The sequence below is a fragment of the Periophthalmus magnuspinnatus genome, chromosome 16, assembly GCF_009829125.3.
Source record: "Periophthalmus magnuspinnatus isolate fPerMag1 chromosome 16, fPerMag1.2.pri, whole genome shotgun sequence".
Classification (NCBI taxonomy): Eukaryota; Metazoa; Chordata; class Actinopteri; order Gobiiformes; family Gobiidae; genus Periophthalmus; species Periophthalmus magnuspinnatus.
This window is the reverse complement of record NC_047141.1, coordinates 19,556,356-19,580,069: the sequence shown is the minus strand read 5'-3', so window position 1 is coordinate 19,580,069 and position 23,714 is coordinate 19,556,356. Positions and strand designations below refer to the sequence as shown.

General features: G+C 37.8%; 1 protein-coding gene across 1 annotated transcript in view; it reads right to left on the bottom strand.

Annotated features, from left to right (window-relative positions):
* The window catches only part of LOC117384408 (plectin-like), a 74,400-nt gene extending 69,895 nt beyond the window's left edge, over window positions 1-4,505 (bottom strand). The window contains exon 1 of the mRNA XM_055227830.1: window positions 4,283-4,505. Coding sequence (XP_055083805.1) covers window positions 4,283-4,328 — 46 coding nt within the window. The 5' untranslated portion in view covers window positions 4,329-4,505. The remainder of the gene's footprint in view (window positions 1-4,282) is intronic.
* Window positions 4,506-23,714: the final 19,209 nt, after the last annotated feature.

Genomic DNA, 23,714 nt, shown 5'->3' with positions numbered 1-23,714 from the left:
CGTCACACACAACAGAGACAGGAAGCTACCCATGATGCATTTCCTTGCATGGCTAGTAGCAATGTTACAAGAATCCAATTGTGCACAGATTTCTCTGAGCTTTGGAGACATGCAACAGTTGTTTGATATGCAATGTGGTATACAGCCACCTAATGGAGAACAACACAAGGTAGAAAGGTAAGATCATATTTAGGCCTATTAATATATGAGCTAGAGAAGACCACAGCTGTAAAATGTTAAACTCCCTTTACTCCCATGTGAGCAATTAAAAAGGAGGGATGTGGAATCAGTAACATGAAGCTTATCTATTGTTAAGCCCACACAGAGAATGAGAGGAGGCAAAACAAATGGAAATTTGTTGAGTTGTAGAACAATAATACAAAGCAAAACACATAGTTCTAAAGTAGAAATAAATGTTTCTTACAATAATATAAAAAATATATGCCAGGTACTTTAACAGACACCAAAGTCATACATAATGCCAAAATTCCTTGTCTTCCTCTGGCTCATTTGTTGAATTTATCCTTAATCTAAACAAACCAATGAGTCACAGTCTGGAAGTAAAATTGTTTTAATCTTGGTTCCAAATGTGGATCGTCATTAGTTCAGATTCCCAAATGACAGCGCTGCTCTCTAATCCCTCCTTTCATCTTTTGCCAAAGTGCCCATAATCCCCTTCTTCAGCTAAATTACCAAAAATAACTACTACTTGCAATGAATTAAAACAACTTGGATCTGGACAGGATGTGTGTCTATTTGTAGGAGTTTGCACAGTAGCACAGCAGTAGCTCAAGAGTTCTGTTATATCAGCAGTCTCAAAAAGAACCTACAACTTCCTGATCCTTTATACCCTTTTGGTTTTCCTTCCTCTCTTTGTGTGTAGTATAGTAAACACATGAAGCAAAATACTTCAATACAGTAGAAGACAGCAGACGTCAAAGTTGATAAAGTATCTCATATGTCAGATAAAGAGGTTGCAGTCTGAAATGTGAAGAATTTTACCCTTGCGTCACAGACCTTATGGTGGCAATATCAACCTTCAAGACACAAGACATGGTTGGAGTGAACATAATTTGACTTCATTGAGGTAAGGCTGCTTCCACAGAGTAAAGGCAGTGAGTAGATTGTCTCCCTTCCTCTGTGCTTTGGTGGGAATTGCTCTGCTGCTGAAGAAAAGATTTTAGACAGAGTGGTCAAATAAAATATGATCAATGGGTGCTTTCTATTGTTTGTGAAAATCAATGTCTATAATCTAGATTGACAGTGCTTACATAGAGGAATACACAAGTGGATCACACATTTCAATGCCATGATTATCCCACACATGATCTGCAGTGTGTCATGCTTTTCTCAGGCCAATGAGAGCGAGCTCAAACCTGTCAGATCCATCTATAATGAGGCATTAAAGCCACTCGATAAAAAAACACTGTTATCGCCACTGTCATATCCTCAGTAAATACAAAATGCTCAGTTTGGACAGTTAAAATCTGTAATCAGACCTAAGAAACCTATTCAAAATGATTAATAATGCGGCTCCACCACTTTTGAAAAAATCTATTTAACTATGCGCCGATCTACTCAGTCCCATGAGAACTGAAATGGCATCGGCCTTTGAACAGTCGGCCTTTCCTTTTCAAAGCATCAGAGAGTAGAATCAGCTTCCACACAGTCTGAAATTGTCTGTAAAGATGAATCATTTTAATAGAAAAGGCACATTTTACATAATCAAGTGTGTCCACATCCGTCTAGTTAATCTGTACTGTTCTGTATTTACTGTAAAAACTTGCACATAATGATTTTTTTTATATTTGTATAGACTGTAGGAAAAACAATCTTTTGAACATGGGGATATTTTATTGTATTTTTACTGCTAATGAACTGTTAGTTTTAGAATGTAATTGTAATGAGGGTACCAACAACTTAATCAATTATACAGACATCTTAGCAAATAATTACATTTTCATCAGTGATTCAATGATGTCCAATTATGACAATGCTTGGGTCTTTGATTTGAGTAACTGAGTGGTTCACAGCCAAACCTCTGTCAGTAAAAGCAAGTGGTTTAGTGTTGAATGGCAGTTACTAAAAGTCTGTATTGTTTATGTTCATTTTTTTTTTCTTATAAGACAAAATCAGTGATTCATTTTTTGTCATCACCCAGCCCTATGACAACTCTCAACAATGTGTGAACTAAACTACTAAAATACCTCCCTATGAGTACCCTGTTTGGTATGACATCTTGTGTACTCCTGTCTAATGTTCCAAAGACATCACACACAAACTTCAAAGTAGTCTTACCTCAGAAACACATCAGACCAGACATCCTTATCATTACACCTTATCATTATGGAGAAATAACATGACAAATGATAAACCACTGCTTTGTGTCTACATACCTTTGAAACATGTTTAAGCTATAGCCCTGGGATACTCATTTTTGCCGAAAGCAGCTACAACACAAACAATAGCATCTTTCCTGTTGTTTGTCCATGTGTTAGGGTCAGGAGCAGAATGTCACCACGGACATAATGTCAGGACCAGGAAGCAGAGAACAGACAGAGGAAACTACAAGTCCACTATAAATCGGTGACACACAGCCCATTAATATTGTTGGAATAGTTTGTTCCATTACGAAGGAGCAGTGGAGAGGAGACAGGAAGTGGCACCCATCTGCGTGAGAAGGAATTCCCACTTATGTGAAAAGGTCAGGGAAATCCCTCTAGTGCTAATTAGTGGAACATACTGAAACACAACACTACCCTCCCTTCTGTCTGTGGAGACTGAGCATCGTACATTTCAGACTGGAGGACAGGCCTCATGATATAGTTTTCACCAATCTTCATGTCAGCACTCATCGCTTTTCTAAATGTTGAACTGACCAGCTATTTAAAGTTACTTATGAATGGAAAATCTAAAAAGAATAATTTTGTCTTCATGCTGGAATGCAATAACAGCACATAAAATCCCATTTCCTGAATAATAGAGTCACTTCCTTACAGACAATAACTGGGGGCATGTTTCATGGACAACAATATTTTACCCTCCGTTTTATTCAACTTTTGTGTCAGAGTTTCAAACACAGATATAATTCAAATAAGTAAGCAAATCTGAAAATTCTTATCTTACAGATTACCATTCAGGTAAGCCTATATAATATTTGATTACCAAAAAAAAAAAAAGACAAAAAAACATTTTACATTGCACATAAGTGAACAAGCACACACCTTAAATATTCTAAAAATAAAATATGCCCTTGTTCCCCTTTTGCACAGCACTGAGATGCAATACATGGTTGTCTATTAGAGTCACTTTGTGAAAGTCCACACTGTGACTATGGAGAGAAGTGAGGCAGTGGAAGATGACTGAGTATGAGTTCATCACTAATTGTGAATTACAGTGCAATTGCTGATCAGCCGTAGAGTATGTAACAGAGCAGCACAAGTGTCTGGCACTCCATGCTGAAAAAGCCATAGATAACCATTCCCAGCACAAATGACATTAAAGTAACAATATGACATGATGTTGAGTGCTATTTGGCTTACTTCTAATTACCTATACAGTTACTAATTGTATATGTGAGTAAAGACTCAGCATCCTGAGTCTTACACTACAAAGGAGTAGTAATTATTTGCATTTTCTTGTGAAAGACATGCTGGTGTTATCTGAGTAACAACAGAAACTGGAGTGGCACGTGTGCATGACCCAAAGAAGTAAAACCTGATATGTCACATAAAAGTCAGCTGAAAACAACAACACAAAAAGGAATGTGATAAAGAAACGAAAAGGTAATTGGCGACAAGGAGAACACAGCAATAAAGGGTCAATAGGGCAGCAACCCTTTTCAGGTCAAAGAAAGAAGCTGTCGCCCTGAGTCTTTGCAAAAGTTTGCATGTCAAATGTGAGGTGTGAGTGCTCATCATTCTACAGCATGTGTTCCTCCTGCCTCTCTGAGTCTGCACTGCTCAAACCGGGCTCCACTCAAATACTTTATGTCAACAGCATCCTCCTAGTGGGCAAAGGGAAAGAAATAGGGAAAAGAAAGACTAACTCAAATAATAAAGTAGGGATGTTTGACAATTTGACTCTATACCGGATATTGTGGGCAATCATGGACAACAACACTATTTTGTTCCAACAATGCACATCTTGCACACTCCACCCAGCGTCTTCCTACTCAGACACAATAAACAAGATTCTCTGTTACAACTGTAGCTTGAATTGAAATTACAGTTACACATTTTGGCAAAACTAAGAAAAAATAAAGAATAAAATAAAGACCTACCTTTAAGAGTGGAAATTTCATTTTGGATTGACCTGATACTGTTCATTTTTACTTCTCTGCCACAATTATTAATCGTCTTCTCAGTAAGGAATTTCTTGAAATGTATGACCAGTCCAGATTTCTCAGTTTTTGGGTCCCTTGCTCTCTTTCAACTTGCTGTTTTGGTTCTTGTGAAGTCCCATGTGCACATTCACATGCAGTCGTACATATTCACACTGTGTACAAGAATTTGCACCGAGCTCCACCCACCTGTCCCTCTCCTCCTTCACTTCCTCCTCTACCTCCTCCTTCACGTAGTAGTTGTTTATTCATTCAATTACTCAAATAGCAGTCCCTGTCAATGCGTACTTTGAAAGCAGCCAATAGGAATGTAGACTGACACTAATCGATCTTTGTGTAAGACGATGTGTCCATAGAGATCAATGTATATGCAAACTCTCATCGCCACACCCACAACCCTGCTCCCAGACTGAGGAGGAGAGAGTACACAATACAGACAACCACAAACACAACAGGACAAACAACACTCTTTCAGAGGCAATAGGTGCAGCTCAAACAAAAGTCAAAGCATGTATTGTGTTCAAATATGTAAGGATGCTTCACCACTGTGCACTCCATAATAATACCATCATAAAGGGTCACACAGCATTTATAATATCATGACTTATTGCTGCTACTATATCAGTTATGGAATGGAATGCTATACGATCTTAAAATCTCTGTAAATATGACAAACAGGCAAACTTACAATTATGTCTTACAATTGCTCCCCCCCACAATTACGTTTTAAACCATTACTTGAGTAATTTCTTGAACCACAACTTTGTAACCAAACATTTGCACCAGTGAACCAAATCTGAAAGTATAAATGGGGGGAAATCAAGCCTAGCATTCATAATCACTTACAGTCTGGACTGCCAACTACAGACAAAGCCATTCTTTCACTCTGCTCTTGAAGTTGTACAGCATGTTTCACATAATAAAAGATGTCTGGGGGAAATGACTGACGCATACTTGGCAACCGGGGAATAAAAGTCTAGCCTTTTTGTCCTGTCAAGTACTTGAAGAGTACACTGCTTTTCAACCCTAGAGGGCCTACTGATTTTGATGAATTTTGAATTGATGTAATAGTGACACATAATAATACACAGATGGATATGCTAAGTAATAAGTCTACACATGTTCTGCTTGCATTGGCTGACTCCAGAAGCCCTATGGACAAAGGGCCATTTCACTTTCTTTTGCAGTAACACTGACATGTTTCATCAGGGGCAGCACAAAGAATATTTATCCAGTGTTAGATCTCAACAATGGGCTGGGAAAATGATCTGTCCGTGTATGATTTACTGTGCCTGGGGAGTGAAAGGTTCAAAAACACATCATATGTCTTAAAGTTATGTCTTTGGAAAACATAGTTGGCAATATCTCATGGCAACATTTAAACATTTAAACAAAATATTTTTAAATACAAAAGTGGCAAAGATCTCTCAAAGTAGAGTCTGTATGGCTTTACTATCAGGAAATAAAGAATATGAAATCTGCCAACATTTTCTTCATTTAGCAGTAATAGCCTTTTTGAGGACTGGTTTAAACAAGTAAAAACTAAGAAAAAATATTATTTATGCTTGTTTTACCACTGCTAAGGTTCTATCATTTTCTGGGATGAAATCAAAGTACTTTCAGTTCTTTGTAAGAATACCACCTTCACTGATTTATGTCTTTTATAGCCTTGCAAAATTTTCCCAGACCACAGTCCTTAAACACACATTGTGCATGAAGCACTGGTGTACAGATGGTGAAAGCACAGATCGAACAGTATTTTACAGTGAGGCCATCTATCTCAAGCACTGACACAAGGACTCTGGATAAATAACTTTGAATGAGACTTTTGACCTTGCTGCGTTACAGAGTTTCAGCTCCCTCTGTTCAGACTACATCAGACCAGTAGCCATGCTGTGGACATCCAGACAAACATTCCTTTAGCCTGAGGTCACCACACCACCCAAATCTCCTGCCCCGTGTGGAGGCTTACGCCCTGGGCAGCAGTCAGCAGAAGAGCAGCCTCCCCACAATCAACTACAGAGAGGTTAAGTCATCAAAACAAGAGTGGACAATTTGCTTTGTTAAATAAGACAAATTAGGTTTAATTGTATGAAATTGAAAAAGGAAAAAAAACAAAAAAAACAAAAAAAACACACACACACACACAACACAAATTTGACTTTAGTAATGTCTAAACATGTTCATAACATTGTTATGACATAGTTATAATCTTACATTGTCTTTGTTAGTCAGTTTTGTACTATGTTTAAACCTCTGTTGTTTTTACCCAAACAATTTAAAATACATGTCCACAGAACATTTGGGACTCATACCACCGTTTGCAAAACACTAAACTATTCTGTAATAAAACAACCTCCCACTCTGTGACCAAACAAAATCCCAGGGGGGCAGTATTAAAATCCCAAAAGAGAAAGGCATTCCAAGATCCTTAAACAACAAATTATAAGAGTCTAAACAGCATTATGGTTGAAGGGAGTATCATGGATATCAGCAGTGTACAGGGTCCCACCCACATACAAACTCAGACTTATTGACTAAGGATTTGGAGATGAACCAAGAAGGTCACAGGAGAGATGCTGTCATCTCAGTTTAAATTAGCTACAGCTACTGGAAATGAAGTCTTACCCACGCCCCCATTAAAAAACTATCTCAGAAATCCCCATGCTGCAATCACAAGACATCACAGTAAGGAAAACCAGACAACCACACTGTATATATAAAGATTATTTTGACAAATTTCCTGCTATGATCAAAGTTCTCCACTAGGGGCTGTGCTTTCCTTGAAGTCTGTGAGTAGACATTTGGAGTAGTGTAATGTTTGCATTAATGGCCATGATAAATATTCTAGCAGTTTGATGCTTACTGCTGAAAGCCACCAATATTAGATAATGCACTTAGTAAGGAGCAGTAAACAGAAGACAATAGACATAGTTGTAAATATGTGGGTTGATGATGTTCTTCACCTACCTAGGCCTACCACGATAACACATTTTAAAGATATATAAACAATAATATTGAAACTATTTTATACCACTGATATAATAAGAATAAAGGAGGATTATCCCAGTAAACAGATGTTTAAATGGACAGAATCACTTAAAGGAATGGGCTCCAACAGATAAATAGCAGAATGAATTAACATTTAGCCACAGTCGTTACTTTTTTCAACCATCTACAGTTGCCCCTTACTCAATATTCTTATATGTGAACCATTCTGTCTAATGTTTGCATATAGGCTAGATAAAGTACACATATCAATTATTGCAGCTTTTATTGAATTGAAAACATGCTTTTGGGTACCATGGTATTTCACAAATATTATAAGTTAAAATAATGTCTATGTTTGGAAAAGACATTTAGAGAGTGAATTTACTTTACAATAGTGAAGGGAATACCCTAGACGGGGTATCAGAAAGCATACTCACCTAACTTCCATATGCAAAATGATACATACAAGGGGAACAGGGTCACTGTAGTGTTCATAACAGGTGTGCCTGCATACATGCTGTGCTTTCAGTGAGGGAAATGCAATGCAGACATGAGACCTGACTATGGAAACATTTCTTTGCCAATGATGCCTCCCCTGAGCATTTAAGAAGATGACATTGTCCATGCCTTAGCCGCAATGTCAAAACTCCAGAGACTGTCAGCATGAGGATTTTACTGCCGCTTCATGAGCTGGCGTTTACCATAGAAGCACAATGACATTCTTTTTATGATGTAAGCTTCCTAAACAACTGTTACTGCCTGTTAAATAGCAAAGTATACAAGCTGTAGTGCAGCCTGACAAGACTCAAGTTTTAACATCATTTTTTTTCTTAGTTATATGGTTAAATCTGGTTCTAATCACATCCAAACCAGGGGTAAATCCAGACAATTACAGAATCACAGTTAAAGATGGGAAAATGTGTGTCACTATCTGGAGAAAACCAGGACTAAACCATGTCTAAAGCAGTCACAAAACGATAAGAACTAGAACTAAACAGCAATGAACAATAAATCTAAAACAAAAGTAAAAAAGGACAGGAATGACTATTTGACAAAATATGAAATGAATGCATTCAAAGCATTTAAAACCAATCAGTCCCAGTGCTTCCTGTTGTGTGTATTTCCCACATGGTGCAGAGTCTATCATCTTTCTCCGTCCCGTGCCTGACAGGGGGCAGCAGCTCAGGCGCCACTCTGGCTCCTGTTCTTTTAGCCATGCTCCCCGGACCAATGCTGCCTGGGACCTGCCCCGTTTGTCTGACAGATTTATATCGATCCTCCCAGAGACCTTTCCACCGATCTAATATTGACACTGGAGTCTGACTCAAAGCCTCTCGGGATCCTTGTAATCTACTGCCTCCTACAGCTAATATGTGGAAAAACTCTCACTTTAACAGCTTTTCACTATTGGGTTTTGGTTCTTTCCCCCTGCTTCCTCATTGAGAGATAAAACACAGTTCTTCAAATTAATAAGGTGATTATTAGAATTAAAGAATTAGTAGATTATATACGTTCCAAAACCTCATTTATTTTCAGTTGATATGCTTTACGAATGAAAACCACAACATTTTAAACAAATCACTCTTCCTTATTAATGCTATATCAGAATTAGTCAGAATTAGAACGTATGTGTACTGAAAGTTACAAGCTTAAATTTAAAACTGTCTCCTTCACTCGGACTACTATGAGCTACAGAAATTGCCTCACAACAATGTTAAATATAGGAACATCTGTTAAAAGTAAACATATTGTTAGGCTCCACATACCAACTCAAACCCAAATAAATGTTCCTTTTTTATTTATTACCTTCAGCTGTGAATTTGTGGCATGAACCTAATGACCAATGATGAATGATGTAGGTATAACAAAGGCCATGGCATGCGTTCACGGATCTGCTCCACATCAAATCAAGTTGTCTGTAAGAAAGCAAGCACCTGGGACAAGCATGGAAAGAAAGATAAATAATAGACACAGTTATCTTTGTGACAGTTAATGAAGACTTTTTAAACACTTTGCACAAGTTAAGCTAAACTACAAGGGAAAGAATCACATCACATACATCCATTCATTTAGCCCTGTGAAAAGATATATACTTTTCACCTCTACTTCAATTCAATTTTATTTATATAGCACATTTAAAAACAACTTCAGCTGCCCAAAGTGTGGCATATAAAACATCAACAAAACAAAATCAAACATAGCCAAAGAATAATAAAATGCCAAGATATCCTGTTTAGCTAATATTCAGTAATGTCAATTTATGATGATTTGTGATAATAATCTAGGCAATGTAAGGCAAGTTTATTTGTATAGCACAATTCGTACCCAAAGTAATTCAAAGTGCTTTCACAGAATAAGAAAGATATTAGAATCTCAATACAAACAAATCAGAACAAAAATAATCATTATAAAGCATTAAACATCAGAACATAAAAGAAGAAGAGTGTAGAATAGAAACCTTTCAGTCATATGCACAGCTAAACAACCGTTTTGAGCCTGGATTTAAACATCATCAAAGTAGATGCCTGTCTCAAATCTTTAGAAAGACCAGGTGTTAACTGCATAAACTTAAAACGCAGATTCCCCATGTTTAGTCCTGACTCTGGGCACTAGCAGGAGGCCGGTCCCTGAAGTCCTCAGAGTGCGAGATGGTTCATATGACACTAACATGTGGGAGATGTAGTTTGGTGCTAGGCCATGGAGAGACTTGTACATGAGGAGAGCTGCTTTAAAGTCTTTTCTCTGAACCACAGGAAGACAGCGCAGAGATCTGAGCGCGGGACTTATATGGTGGTACTTCCTGGTTCTAGTCAAGATCCAAGCAGCAGCGTTCTGGATGTATAAATAAATCCATTTTGATACTCAATACCAACTTTGATACCACAATTATACTTATACACCAAGGCATTGACAACAGAACATATTTTTATAGTTTTATTCAAGTATATGGTTTTATATTAGTTCTGATATAGATGAAGTCAAAAACTATTCAGCAAAGATGTAACTCTGCTCTAATTAGTAGCTTTTAGAATCTTTTACTTTCTGAGTATCACTTTTCTAGACAACATCCAACTATTTGCATTCAATATAGGTTTTATGTTGAGCAAAAGTGATATTTTGACAACAGTACCCACCTCTGAGAGTACAACAGGAACCACAGAATTAGCTTACTTTTAAACTGAGATAAGAAAACAGATTTTTTCCAGCAGTTGTTGTTTGACCTGTAATCGCATAGAGCACTGTCCACACCCTTTTGGGACACAGAGGTCAGTGGACACCCGGGCACATGCATGCACTGAGGCAATGTTTAGTTTCACAGCAACCTTCATCTCCGGCTTTATTATCTATTCTGTAAATCTTTTATGTAATCGGGAGCTTATGACCCTTGTATGGGAATCCCTGGAGCCTGGCCACTCCATTTAGGGCAATGGTGAGTACTGTCAAAACAGAGAATGTGAAAGGTATTTACTGCTAACAGGCCTTCTTTTGGTATCCGAGGATAAGAGGATGAAATGGTCCAAAGACACGAGAATGCAAATCCTGGGCAGTAGAAGAGATAGGAGCGTGTGTGTCGTGTGCATATTACAAGCTTGTTGTCAGCTGTGAGGATGGACTTGCTGCTACATTCCAACGGTTCATGTGGCCACGGTCACTGCAGTTGCCTTAAATATCAATGACAACCAATAAAGTCACCGCCTGCACTATCAGGAAATGACAGTGAGGACACAGACATATTCATAATAGAGCCATGAAATCAACTTGTAAAGGGTAGTCCAATTACTCAGTGAATTAAGTAATATGCCTAATTTTCTATCCTGGGGCAGTGAAGACTTGTTAGCACTTCTTCCAAATTGCAGACTAGTCTAGACACTTCTCCGTGGATACAATTACAGCTTTATCAGAAAGCTCTTGTCTTCCCTAAACAGAGCTCTTCTTCAGTCCAGGCAAATGATGTCTATTAATTCTGTGTGCCTGGATACAGACATTTTGATTCAAACAGAGTTACAGCATAGACACAAAGGGCAATATCAGAATTTGAGATATCTGTCTGAAGCATCATGCACAAAATCCACCCAGTGTATAGGCATTTAAGTTGATAGCATCTGTTAATAAAGCTCAAAACAAAAACAGTTTTCCTCAAAAGCACCATAGCAGTTATCTAACTCCTTTACACATAAATAGACTAACATTCATTGTTGATACTTTGCAAAAGGGTTCTGAGATCACAATAAAAAACTGTAATTATTGTGTTGTAGAATATAAATACTATGTTGTGCAATTCACAAGTTTTTGTAAGATGTTTGAGAGTTTACTGACAATGGTTTGGGGTAGAATAATAATCTAAGTTGTTATTTCTAGGTGATCATTTTAACAAAAGTACAATTATCACTAATATTGCCAGACTGCCATTGTTCATTTGTGTTTTTTGCAAAATTGAAATGCTTACCACTCAATCTGTCTATCAGCCAGTAACTTTAGCGTAAAAAGATCGGAGTTGCATATTGCACTATTTTATGATCTATGTTATAATTGTTTGCTCATCAAAACAACACACAAACAATGCATATTTAGGCTGAGTTCTCTCAAACAGTAAACGCTTTGTTCCATCTTGTGATGCCATGTGGTAATACAGGAAGTGCTCCTCTGTATTTTTAAACTCCATACACCTTCACTAGAATCATTTGGATCATTTCATCCCTGGAACTGCCCATCTTTTCTGAGCTAAAGGTAAAAAAGGTGGAACAGAGTGTTTGGAGCATTGGAGATGTAGACTAATAATAAAGGATTACTCAAACGTGTGAATGAAACAAAGTGCAACTCCAGGTGTTTTTGAGGAGGTCAGAGCGTTCTAACATGATTAAAAGCTCACAAGAATCCATTTTGTGTAATATATGACCTTTAATAGATTTCAACATTTAATTACTTCATCAAATAATCTTATGAAAATAGATTAAAATGTTCACCTTCACTAACTCCATGCCAACTTTTAGACATTATTTAGAGGGAGGGCCGACTAAGGAGGAGGCAATGTTCTGGACCCGGTGACTCCTCTGCAGTTTGAAAAGACCTTTCCAATTACAGTGCTGGTATGCAGCAGTTGGACGCAGGGCTACGTCACAATGTGTGTGTTTCTTTTAACCATTAACTTTTTCTGAGCTCGTTGAAACCTTGAAGCTACAATCCCAGACAAATAGTGGACACTGTTAAGAGTCGCAGTCATTCAGCACTTAACAGTAAGCCTATTGTATCTTCCAGGTGCTAGACCCATAGGATTTTCCACACAAAACCTTTTTTTTTTTCCAACATGTGTTTTGGCACTTACATTAAAAAGTTCCGAGCTCCAGGTTTGGGTTAAAAAGAGCAGCAGTAACAGTTAAATTCAAGTGTTAAATGTTTTAAACTGGCAGCTGCACCTCAGTGTTCGCTAGGCAAGTTTGATACAACATGGAAGCAATAGAAATTAAATGGGATCACAACAGGGCATTGTCATCTAGCATTTATAGAAGTAGCACTCAATATGAGGCAGCAGAGCAGGGAGCAAGCTGACTTAGCATTTCATCATAATGGGTGGGGTATATGAAACTGGTTTAAGCTAAAAGGTTTATGTGGATAATAAGCAGGCATCACATGGGGTTGTAAAGTTGGGAGTAGTGCATAGTGGTGGAGTACTGTATCCAAGCCAGCTCCAGTGAGAAAACTCAATTAGGAACTTTCCATTGTGAAAACTCGGAGGTTCAAAAGCTGTGTAATTATTTGGTGCATGGGAGGGACACAGGTTCCTATTTCAGTAAAAAAAAAACAACACACACACACACAGTGGTGATTATGTTTTGGGAACCTCCTGTAAACTACGAAGAAACACATTTCAATTTCACATTGCAATTCCACATCCAGCCATGTGGTGCTATACAAGATATTTCCAACATTCTGACATATGTGCTTGAGCCTATTCCAGCCATTAGATAAATGCACCACAATTGTTTTTGTCCACGTTCATTTTTATATATAATACTTTGAGTTTCTCATGAGAGGTTTAAGCAGTGTTGGGCTAAGCTGTCACTCTCTTTAAACATCACTCTTGCAAGTTCACATTGCTGTCCATCATTTCTCCCTCTTTTTTCTGTAAAATGTGGTAGTGTCTCCATCAGCCTGAATAAATAATGGCCTTAACTGCAAAGTCATTTCAAATGTCTAGACAAGCACAAAAAAGACTGACACATCATAATTATTATTAATTACAGAGAACCCACTGTACACTGGGGTCAGTTTTGCATACTTTATCTGTATAATTAACCATGTGTACTTGCAAAATGTCAAAATGAAACAGTGCAGTGTCTTGTGCTCTGGAGAATGCCTGTTTGTTTGGCAGGAAGAGCAAAAATTTGGTAGATACGTCTCTCTTCCTTAAAAGGCATTGATCAAATCTGACCAAAGGTGTTCTTTTTCATCTCTTCAGACTGAATTTGGGCTTATTTGGATGCTAACCAAACTAGAATTTCAAATTAAAGACACTTTTGTCTTCACTAAATATTAAAACATTAAGTTAAAGACACAGCTTCATTCTTAAATAATTCTCAAAGCTTTCCTTCTTTTAGTTTGACTTTTGTGTGAGTGGGAAACAAACTAAAATGTCTCAACGGCTTTTCAATTATTATAGGCCAAACCCACCAACGGTCTTTCCATGACTGCTTCACCTGGCACTGATGCCTGCATAAGCCTGACCTCAATCTGAATCCACAACTTCTGGTTTGTCATAGTGGCTGGAGCTGGTTCCAAAAGAAGAAATGCTTACCGCAGCAGTGGGAGAACAAAAATATACTGTGTGTTTTATGATTGATTCAAGTAAAATATATACATGCTGCCTCGGTAATTTCCTAGCACATGGAACAAGGATATGTAGAGCTACTGTATATTATAATAAGGTGGGACAGTGCAGACGTTCAGTAATTTGTAATCGTCAGTGATACGCTTGGCCCTTTTTACCCAGAGGTCTGCACTCCCCTGTCAGTAAAAGCATGTAGTTTGGAGCAGAGTTAAGAAGAAATTTGACTATTTTGGTGTTAACTAGTAATGACTGAATGTCTGTAATGTCTATGTTCAGGGAATTAATATTGAAAGCAAATTACATCAAAAACTGTGATGGGGCAAGATGACAAAAAAGACATGCCATATAATAAGCTATAAAATATTTTGTAGTAAAGTAGTCCTAGCAAGTAATAATACTATGACGCTGATGCCTATTATACTTCAACTTCCACTATTTATACTTCAACTTTAAGTTTATTGTCTGATAGTTATTTTTATCTACCTTCCTTCCCACTCTCATTGTCTTTGGCACAGTCTGGGTTGAGTTCACCTAGATCTGACCCTACTATGGTTGCTTTCTGTAGGGCACTTTTGCAACAACATCTAACTTTGACTTGTCTAACCTGTGGCCACTATCCAAAAAAGAAACAGACACATCCCGGATGATCAGCTGCCCCTTGCCTCTGACTCAATCACTCAGAAAGGGGCTTGACAAATGACTTCCCGTACGGCCTCACTTAGATATGGCTGTAAAACAAATATAAATGTGATGTGTCCATAATGACTGGCTTTCTAATCCTATATTATGATTCTAGGATATAGTCATAACACAATATAATTTCTATTCTGGTCACGAAGAAGAGATTATTTCATCCACTAAACCCGCTAATAATTCACAACTGCTTGATTTTTCAGCCAAGTAGAAATTGGAATTCAAATTACCCAAAGCCGACAATCAACCTGCCAAAAATAGCTGTTTAATTGGTTGACTGTAAATGGCCAGGGCTATACTGAGTTGTTATTTTAAGCTTAAAGGGGCAGAGGACAGGCCTATGAGTGCGGGACAGTTAGGTAGACCATCCCATTTGGACAGGCTCATGACAGTCCCCCTCTCCTGCTCTGGACACCCAGTAACATCGGCATCAGCTGCTCTCACAAATTACATTAAAGGACAGAGGAGAGGCAGCCAGCCAAGTATTGTCACTTAGAAAGCACAGTGAGACAACAATAAACTGAAACATAACTATATTTGTTATCTTCATCATTATATTATCAATATATATATTGCCAGTTATGTTGTCAGGTACCAAGATTTTAAACTGTATTTCGATGCTAAGGAATATGCATGTAGTCGTACATTAGTTCTAATAAGCTCAGGATCATTCAAAAGCTGTTCAAGAATATATATATATATATATATATATATATATATATATATACACACACATGTATATATGCTTGAAGAGGTAAATAAAGTAGTCTTCTAAAAGTTCACACTTCACTGTGATTGGTTAAATCCAGCCATCACTCACTCAGAGCATTGGTGAGGTTGAACAATAGGACGAGTGGGTGGGAGCATTGAGCTACAGTCAATTTGTAAAAAACAATATGGCGATTTTACCAAAATAGCTGATTGGCACAGGAATGAGATCATGATTCGATTTCATATTGCCTAGCCCTATTGATTAGAAACTGATTTTAAATATTTTGACAACACTAAGTACGAGATATGTCAGGTCAGAGGCTTCAGTAATTGTAAATGGCATTATTTGAAGAGTTTTTGAAATCAGACTGAGGGACTGGTGACATTATCACCTAAATATTAAGGTGAATTAAACCATTGATTACACAGACAAATTATATCTTTGCATGACAAATACACTGTACACATAGTACAGGAAAAAAAAATGTAAGAAGGTTAATGTTTTGCATGTGAGACAACATGATTTTACTAAACAGCATTTAAAGAACTGTTGTGGAAAAAAGTGGGTTCATAACAAGGACAAAGGACAAAGGACAAACGTTACTACTGCATATTTGGCAAAATATCAGCAAGCTTAAAGTAGCATGATGAATGTAATTAATCACAATTTAGCTTCCTCATTGTGCCACTACAAAGCCAGAGATAACAGAGGATGGGGCCAAGAAGAATGACATCTGACAAAAAACCTAATACATTTTCTAAGGCTGCTTCCAAATAGGAAAATATATTGCCCTAAAATATTTTAAAGTAAACTTCACAACACATCTTGGTATAACTTTCTAAAGTGTAAGATTAACCAGATTTATGGCATGGCTTTTTTATACAGACCACATGCTTTGTCCTTTGGCTCATATTTAGAAAGAAAAAGGATATATGTGCTTCTTCTCTCACTGTCTGAATATTCATTGTGCCTTAAAAGGAGAGTGAGATCTCTGCAGATGAAGTGTGAGGAACATCTGAAACATAAACACTTGCCACAGAGACAGCTCCTGCTTCCTATTATCCACTGTTACATACACCACACTGACTCATAGCAACACATGCTCAAACTATTGTCATGGAAAATACCTCCATTTATAGAATATACAAATTCACCAGTGGCCTTCCAAGTTCAAATTCATTCAAAGATTCAATTTTTCAAACTTCAGCCAACTTACCCCAGTGGATTTTATCATTTGATTTTCTGCAGGTTAAAAAAGCTCAGCAAACTCTATGCAAACACTGTGTGTTAGGGATTGCACATAAATGACCCAATGAATTCAGGTCAAGTATGCATGTTACTAGACAGTCTGTGGGTCACCTTTGCACCCTTGACAAATTTAGTAAGTCAAATTAATATATGTCAGACAGACATTTGCATTTGTCTTTACACTATGATTACAATCTTGTGTAGAATCATGGTTTGCAAAAATGGTACAACAATGATTCAGCATGGACCCTGTTTCTCCCAAGAAAAAAGATCTGGGCCAATATTTTAAGTAATCTCTGTGTTCTTTATCTGCAGGAACAGAACGGACATTGGTAAAGGAAAAGTGAAAGTGCATCATCTGCAGCCAAAACATGGGCATGACATCAGCTTCAGAGAAGAGACAGAATTATAATTAACTAAAGGTTCTGTTTTGCAATTTTCAAAGTTCATCATTGATTATCTTGCTTGAATGACGCACAGCAATTACATGAACAAGTAACAACATCTAACTGAGCTGGACAGTTTTGGGGATAACTGGATTGGAATTTGAGATTAAAATCAGAAGAGAAACTCCCTGAATGAATACATTTCAGTCTAGCTCAAGCGCACCTGTTAATGTCTACTGGAGTTTAGGATAACAATCAGGCCTTAAAAACTAAACCTCTCTTAGTCCATCTGGGGTCAGAGGTCAAACACAGCGGCCTAGTTGCTATGGTCACATATCAAAGCGGCGCATTGCTGTAAATCCACTAGATTCTGCATGTGCAATACACGCTGTTTGAGAGGGACTCAAGCATGTGCCACAATCAATAATAATAATAATAATAATGATAACAACAGTCCGCAGCATGGAGAGCTCTACTATACTGTGAGAAAAAATATATATAAGACAAATATACATGTATTTACACCTGTGCTATGTCGATACAGCCAAAAATAGACATCTAAGCAAGACCCTCCCCTTAAAACAAATAGACAGCTGACACAATGAGTGCCCCCTTAAGTTAAACAGAAGATATCAATGTTGTAATACCTTTATACTTTTCTCTGACATTTTCATAAGCCTGGATGAAGTCCTGCTCCTCTGCGTCTGGAGGCAGATAGGCAGGTTCGTACATCGCCATGCCGCTGGGGTCACTCTCTCCTCTCTCTCTCCTCTTCTACTGGTCTTTTTGCCGGTCAGTTCCGCCTGTCTGTTGAAATAAATGAGAGGATATGCCCGTGGCTGTCCTCCCTGCCCTCTCAGCTGTGTGTGAGCCCTCCACAAATTCCCTCAACTTCATTTCACAGCCCAGCGCCACACCCCCACCACCCCCCAGTCCCACTACCCTCCCATAGCAAGCTTCTACACACACTCATATAAATGTCAAGCCACTCCCTCTTAAAGAGACAGGCACGACCCAAAGGCTAACACATGCTATTGGAGATTGTAAAAGCGCAGAGAGGAGAGGAGTGGGGAGTGCTTGCCAAGCGACAACACAGCAAAAAACCTAAAGCCCAGATCAGCAGCGGAGCGCTCTAGTAACACTTGAGTCAAATCAGAGTGTGACAGATGTAAAACAAATTACTGTACGTCGTCAAGTGGGAAGGAGCAAGTCTATGGTGTCAGACAAATGATAGAAAGAGACAGACTCCAGGATCATACATACTGTAAACCAGATAGTATGACAAACGACTTTTTGAACATTACAAAAAATGCTGCAGTGGGTCAGCTCATGGCCAGTTTGGTTACTGCTTTGTGAGCACATTTTCTAGGAGTTGGAAAGCTGTTGATACATGAAGATTGATATAAGTAAAGTGGTTTAAGATGGAGTGGTAATAATTTGTGGAAAGTTTCCCATGGTTTCTATTTTATATTGCCAAAGTTGAAAAAACATGGAATGTATTATGTGTTGTACATTATTTGATTTCTTCGGTCCATCTTATTATTGTATATAAAAAAAACAAGTCAATTGAAATAAAATTAAAATGCCAACTTTAACACAGCACAGTGATATTGTGATTGGGACAGTTGGTTCATTGTTATTCACATATTGTTCCCTGTTGCAGATGCCTGATCACTGACCGCCTGGTGATGGCTGGACCCTATGGTGTACTGCTCCTGTTCCGTGGATCTGGACACACCCTTCCCTCACCTGGCAGAATGACCCAATACCTGGCTAATGTGGCCCAACCCTACCGTGGATAAGCCTCCCTGTGTCCCTTAGTTGAGTGGGATCTCTCCCTACAAACTTGAACTCTATTTGCAAATGGATGCGCATTAGTCCTGGACACGTCTGCAGCTGCCCGTCCATGGGAGTGGATCTCTCCTTCTTCACTGTGGGTCTCCTCGAGGTTTCTCTTTTTCCCTCTGGGTTTTTAAAAGTTTTTCTTTGCTGAGAAAGAGGGTCTAAAGATAGGGGATGTTCTAGGACAGTTATCAATTTGCCTGTTTTCTGTTGATTAATTTGCTTGTCTGTTTTTGTTTGATTTTCTAACTTTCTGTTGGTTCAATCAATCATCATGTTCAGCCCTAAGAGGGAACTGCTGTTGTGATTTTAGGCTTTACAAAAATAAATTGAACTGGACTGAATTGAGAGGCAATGTCAATGTATCTTGCCCTAACAGTGAAGCACACTGAAGCAATCAAACTCCCAACACATTGGTGAGTGGCCAAGAAGAAGGATCAAAGGATAGAGGAGCTATTAATATAACATGCAATTAGAATAACATAAAATAGCATGACAGGTATCACAAAATCATTTCCATGTTTTGAATTATCCATATTTTCAACATGGTCACTGAAACTAGAGCTCCAGTCATAATGATCCATTTTGCATTCAGACCTTTGCATAATGACTGAGAATGGTTATGTTATTGCTGTGTCTATAAAAGAATGGGCATCATGTATAAAATAAATAAATAAATACGCTTCTGAGTGATTCCAAAAAGATAACTTCACTAGAGCAGGGAGTTTTAAGGATACATATGCCCTTGACTCTCCCAACAAAGTCAAGCGATGAGTCGAGCACTGAATATTTAACAGATGCCCAGACTACCAGCCACAGTGACAAGGTGACAGATTATACCAGGGGAAAAAATAAATGGACTAGTTATTTACTACTGTGTTAACAATTTCAATTACTTCTAAAATGTGATATATAAATGATAAATAGACACATCTCACAAGTCTCATTAAAATACAATGAACAGTCAGACAATACCATCATGCAGTATTTCCATGATGGTTGTGTAAAAGGAAAAGGAAAATCCCTGCAGCTTTGTCTAACTATCAGTCCATTCTCCGGCCAAGGACAACCTGACAGCAGCCTGGGCACTTCCCTCAGCGGAAACATGATAACGCACTGCCTCTAATTCACAGCTCAGAGTGAATGCAAATGTATTAAGGCAAAATATACAGCAAATTGCAAACAGTGCAATGTTTATAAAATATGACTTGCACAGGCTTGGGTCTAGCACAATATTTGCTTGATGTTCCTTGTGGCTACTGGCTAGTTTAGTCTAATCAGTTTAGTGAACGAGAGGGGGGAAAAATCTGGTTTATGTATTTCCTGACATCTTTTACAATAACACCAGAAACTGATGTCATCTTTAGCTACACCCACATCTAAGTCACTGTTATAAACAAAGTCACTGACACATGTAATTTTCACACATACTGTTTAGTGGAGTACTTTATTTTAGAGAAGTCTGTGTATCTTCAGAAACAGAAGCACCATTTTAGGCATTCGCTGTCAGCTTATTTAGTGAAACAAGCTAAACCTGAGGATCATGATCTTGAATCTATGAAATGAAAACCAACCATAAAGGGAAGAAACATGATAATAATGTGCAGTAGCTTTGGTTCACTGGTTTAGAGGTAGATGCTGTTTTTTCATGTAAATTTACTGGAGTACAGGCAGTAACCAACTTTTATTTACATATTTACACAGTATATACACACTATGATACCATGTGTTTTTTTAGACATAAATGGTAGATATTCAAAGCCAACTGGGCCATATTTGAATGTCAGCTTATTGATAAGATTTTCATAATATTGCATTTGTTTATTTCATGTGAAATAAAAATGTAAAAAAAACATTCTATATAAAGAGTGAATGTATGGTATGGTCAGATGTTTTTGTCCATCCTCAACAATACCTTAAGTACTTTTCCAAATTTTAACCAAAATTCCACAACACAACAATAAGGAGAAGTACGGTGCTCATGGAGATTACAGGGGGCACATCTTGCAACACTTTGTTCATTTACTGCAGAAGTTTAAGAGCTGATGCAGGTGGTCTATAAACAGCTACTTAGGATTTTTCCTCATTAGTTTCCATTCAGGTGGGGTTTACTGAGAAGTTATCTTTAAATGCCATTCACTGCTGTCACAGAATAAGATGCCATGCACACAAATCACATTACATATCTTCTCTGTCCAAGTGTCAGGGGGATTACAGAAGCGCAGCTGACGGAAAACACTTGGAGCAAACAAACATTGTTTATAAGCAACAAAGTATTTGATACTAGGCTAGTCACGCACTGAAATGACAAATCATGCAATAATAATGTAAAGGATGTTATTATGAAGGAATGTATGGCAAGTTCTGGATAAAATAAGATGTCTGTATTGTGGGATTGCGTGATAAAACATAATTAATATTGTTAGTGTACAGAGATCCCACTGTAGCTCCAACGTATCATTAAGCTAATATACATTGCCACGCCTACTGAACCAAATAGTATAGTGTAGGGGGGCTAGACGTCAAGTTTTCAGGAGGTCATGAGTTCAGTGCTTTTATTTCATGTGTTGGGACAGTTAATTGCTCCCTGTGAGTCAACGAGTCGTCAGTCTCTTTCCTCAAATCTACATAAGTACAATTATTATACTGTAGCAGGGGTTCAATTATAGCTATACACATTTACTAGAAAGACAAACATTTCTTTCAGCGGCTCACAAATTCACTAATCAAAAGTCAAACAGCAAAAGTATATCAGCACGGCACAAAGCACGCTCCAGTTACATTCTGTATATATCTAATTTTCTTCTCACTAACCTTGCCATAACTGAGATGACAATGGTCTGAGTGTTTTCTATTGAAGTACCACTAAAGCACACTTGAGTGCTCCTCTATATAAAGTGTATTTCAACTGTACTATAGAATGGCCCCCCCTGCTGGAAACCGTAGCCACATTGTACTCCTCCCACTGGTAATTTCAGACTGAGAGTGAAGTTCAGCTCTTCAAGTCTTTTGAATGAGCGGTAAGGTCATGACAATAATATAAATTATACAGCCTCCGTGACAAGCCCCTTTATGGCATTTAAAATGTGAAAATGTCAGTAAAGTTCGAACAAGAGGTACAATATGGTCACTGTTTGAAACTACTGAAGGAAATGAGTGAGGCACATTTTCCAGATTTTCCATTTTGCAGTTTAGGGAGCAGTGAAAGGAATTGTGGGTGTACAGTGCCCCCTGGTGGAGAAAAGAGATTGTGCTATTTATTAGTGTCCATGTCCTCAAGTTCATCTTAGTGCTTTTTGTATTTTACCTTGTGTCTGCTTTGGAAAAGATAGCCAGTGATCAATAAGCTATGCTGATATGATATTTTCTAACCATATATTAGGGCCTACTTTTATTACTTTGCCCAAATAATAAAATTGGAATTTACAAAAACTCATACCAGTATACAAAACAGTGCAAATACTCCCGATATATTAGCTGAACCAATGTACAAGTCTATCTCTTTAATTCTAAAACATATTATCTGTTACTGTCAGAACATAAAGTGCATGGTATATGTGCAGTGCAGAGATAAGCTGTCATTAAAGAACCATTTCTCTTCTGGTCACTTAACAGCTTCACACCACAGTGTGAACAGACTGCTGTACAACCATAACTCCAAATGTGTCTGCTAACATTAAGTGTTAAATGCAATGCATCACTTACAGCAGCACTGTAAATCTACACCAGTTAGAGCTATTGTATAATAAATGTTACTGCGTGATATTTAATTAGCTAACAGACTATTAAAGTAATCCAACAGAGATAAAAAAAAAAATGTAGTAAGTGTGGAAAAAAGCTGCCAAGAAAGGTAAAATAGTGAAATCACTTTTGTACAATGCCCTTTTCTGATACCTGACAAATAAGAATTCAAAATGGAGCATTTATAACTTGATTTACTCCTAAAATTTTAGCAAGATAAGGTCATTTAGATATTGGCCGGAAAGTATTTACATTTTTAGTTGTCCCAGTTATATTAAGGCAAAACATGTGGCGTACCATAATACCGCTATAAGTGTCATTTAAATTGCTAAATTAAATATATGTAATAGAGGTTGAATTAATATGGGGCAGTTAGTAATAGAAATTTTGAGTGAAGGTCATCAGCTCCCGTGGACTTCTGACTAAACTTTGTATCACTGATTCTAGGAGATGGAATTTTATCAGACTTTATGCATTCTTTTCCTGACTTTAACATCGCGTCTATAACCAGTTTGAAATAACTTTCCAACCCCTCGGACTGTTGTAGTTTAACATCATTAGAGCCGATGTGAACTATCACAGAGGATATGTCCGTACGATTGGACAGTGTGACATGTGATACCTGAGCTCCAGGTATCACAAATAACAAACCAATGAGGAAACAACGAGGAGGTGCGGGCAGGTCTTATTCAGTGAAGGTCACCATTCTCTTACCAACCGAGGCCAAGCTGATTGATGATTAATCACATAACAGAGACTTTTTGCCCTTTTACCCACATTTTATAGTATTGTTATGAACACAACAATCACACGAGAATTGTTGTCGTAATGCAGTGGGTGCCGCTGTGGTGTCCTGTGAGGATCTAAGAGGGTCTGGTAAGAATGTTAAATCTATTTGACAGCTCCAGTGGCTGCTTCTGATTAGGACTTGCA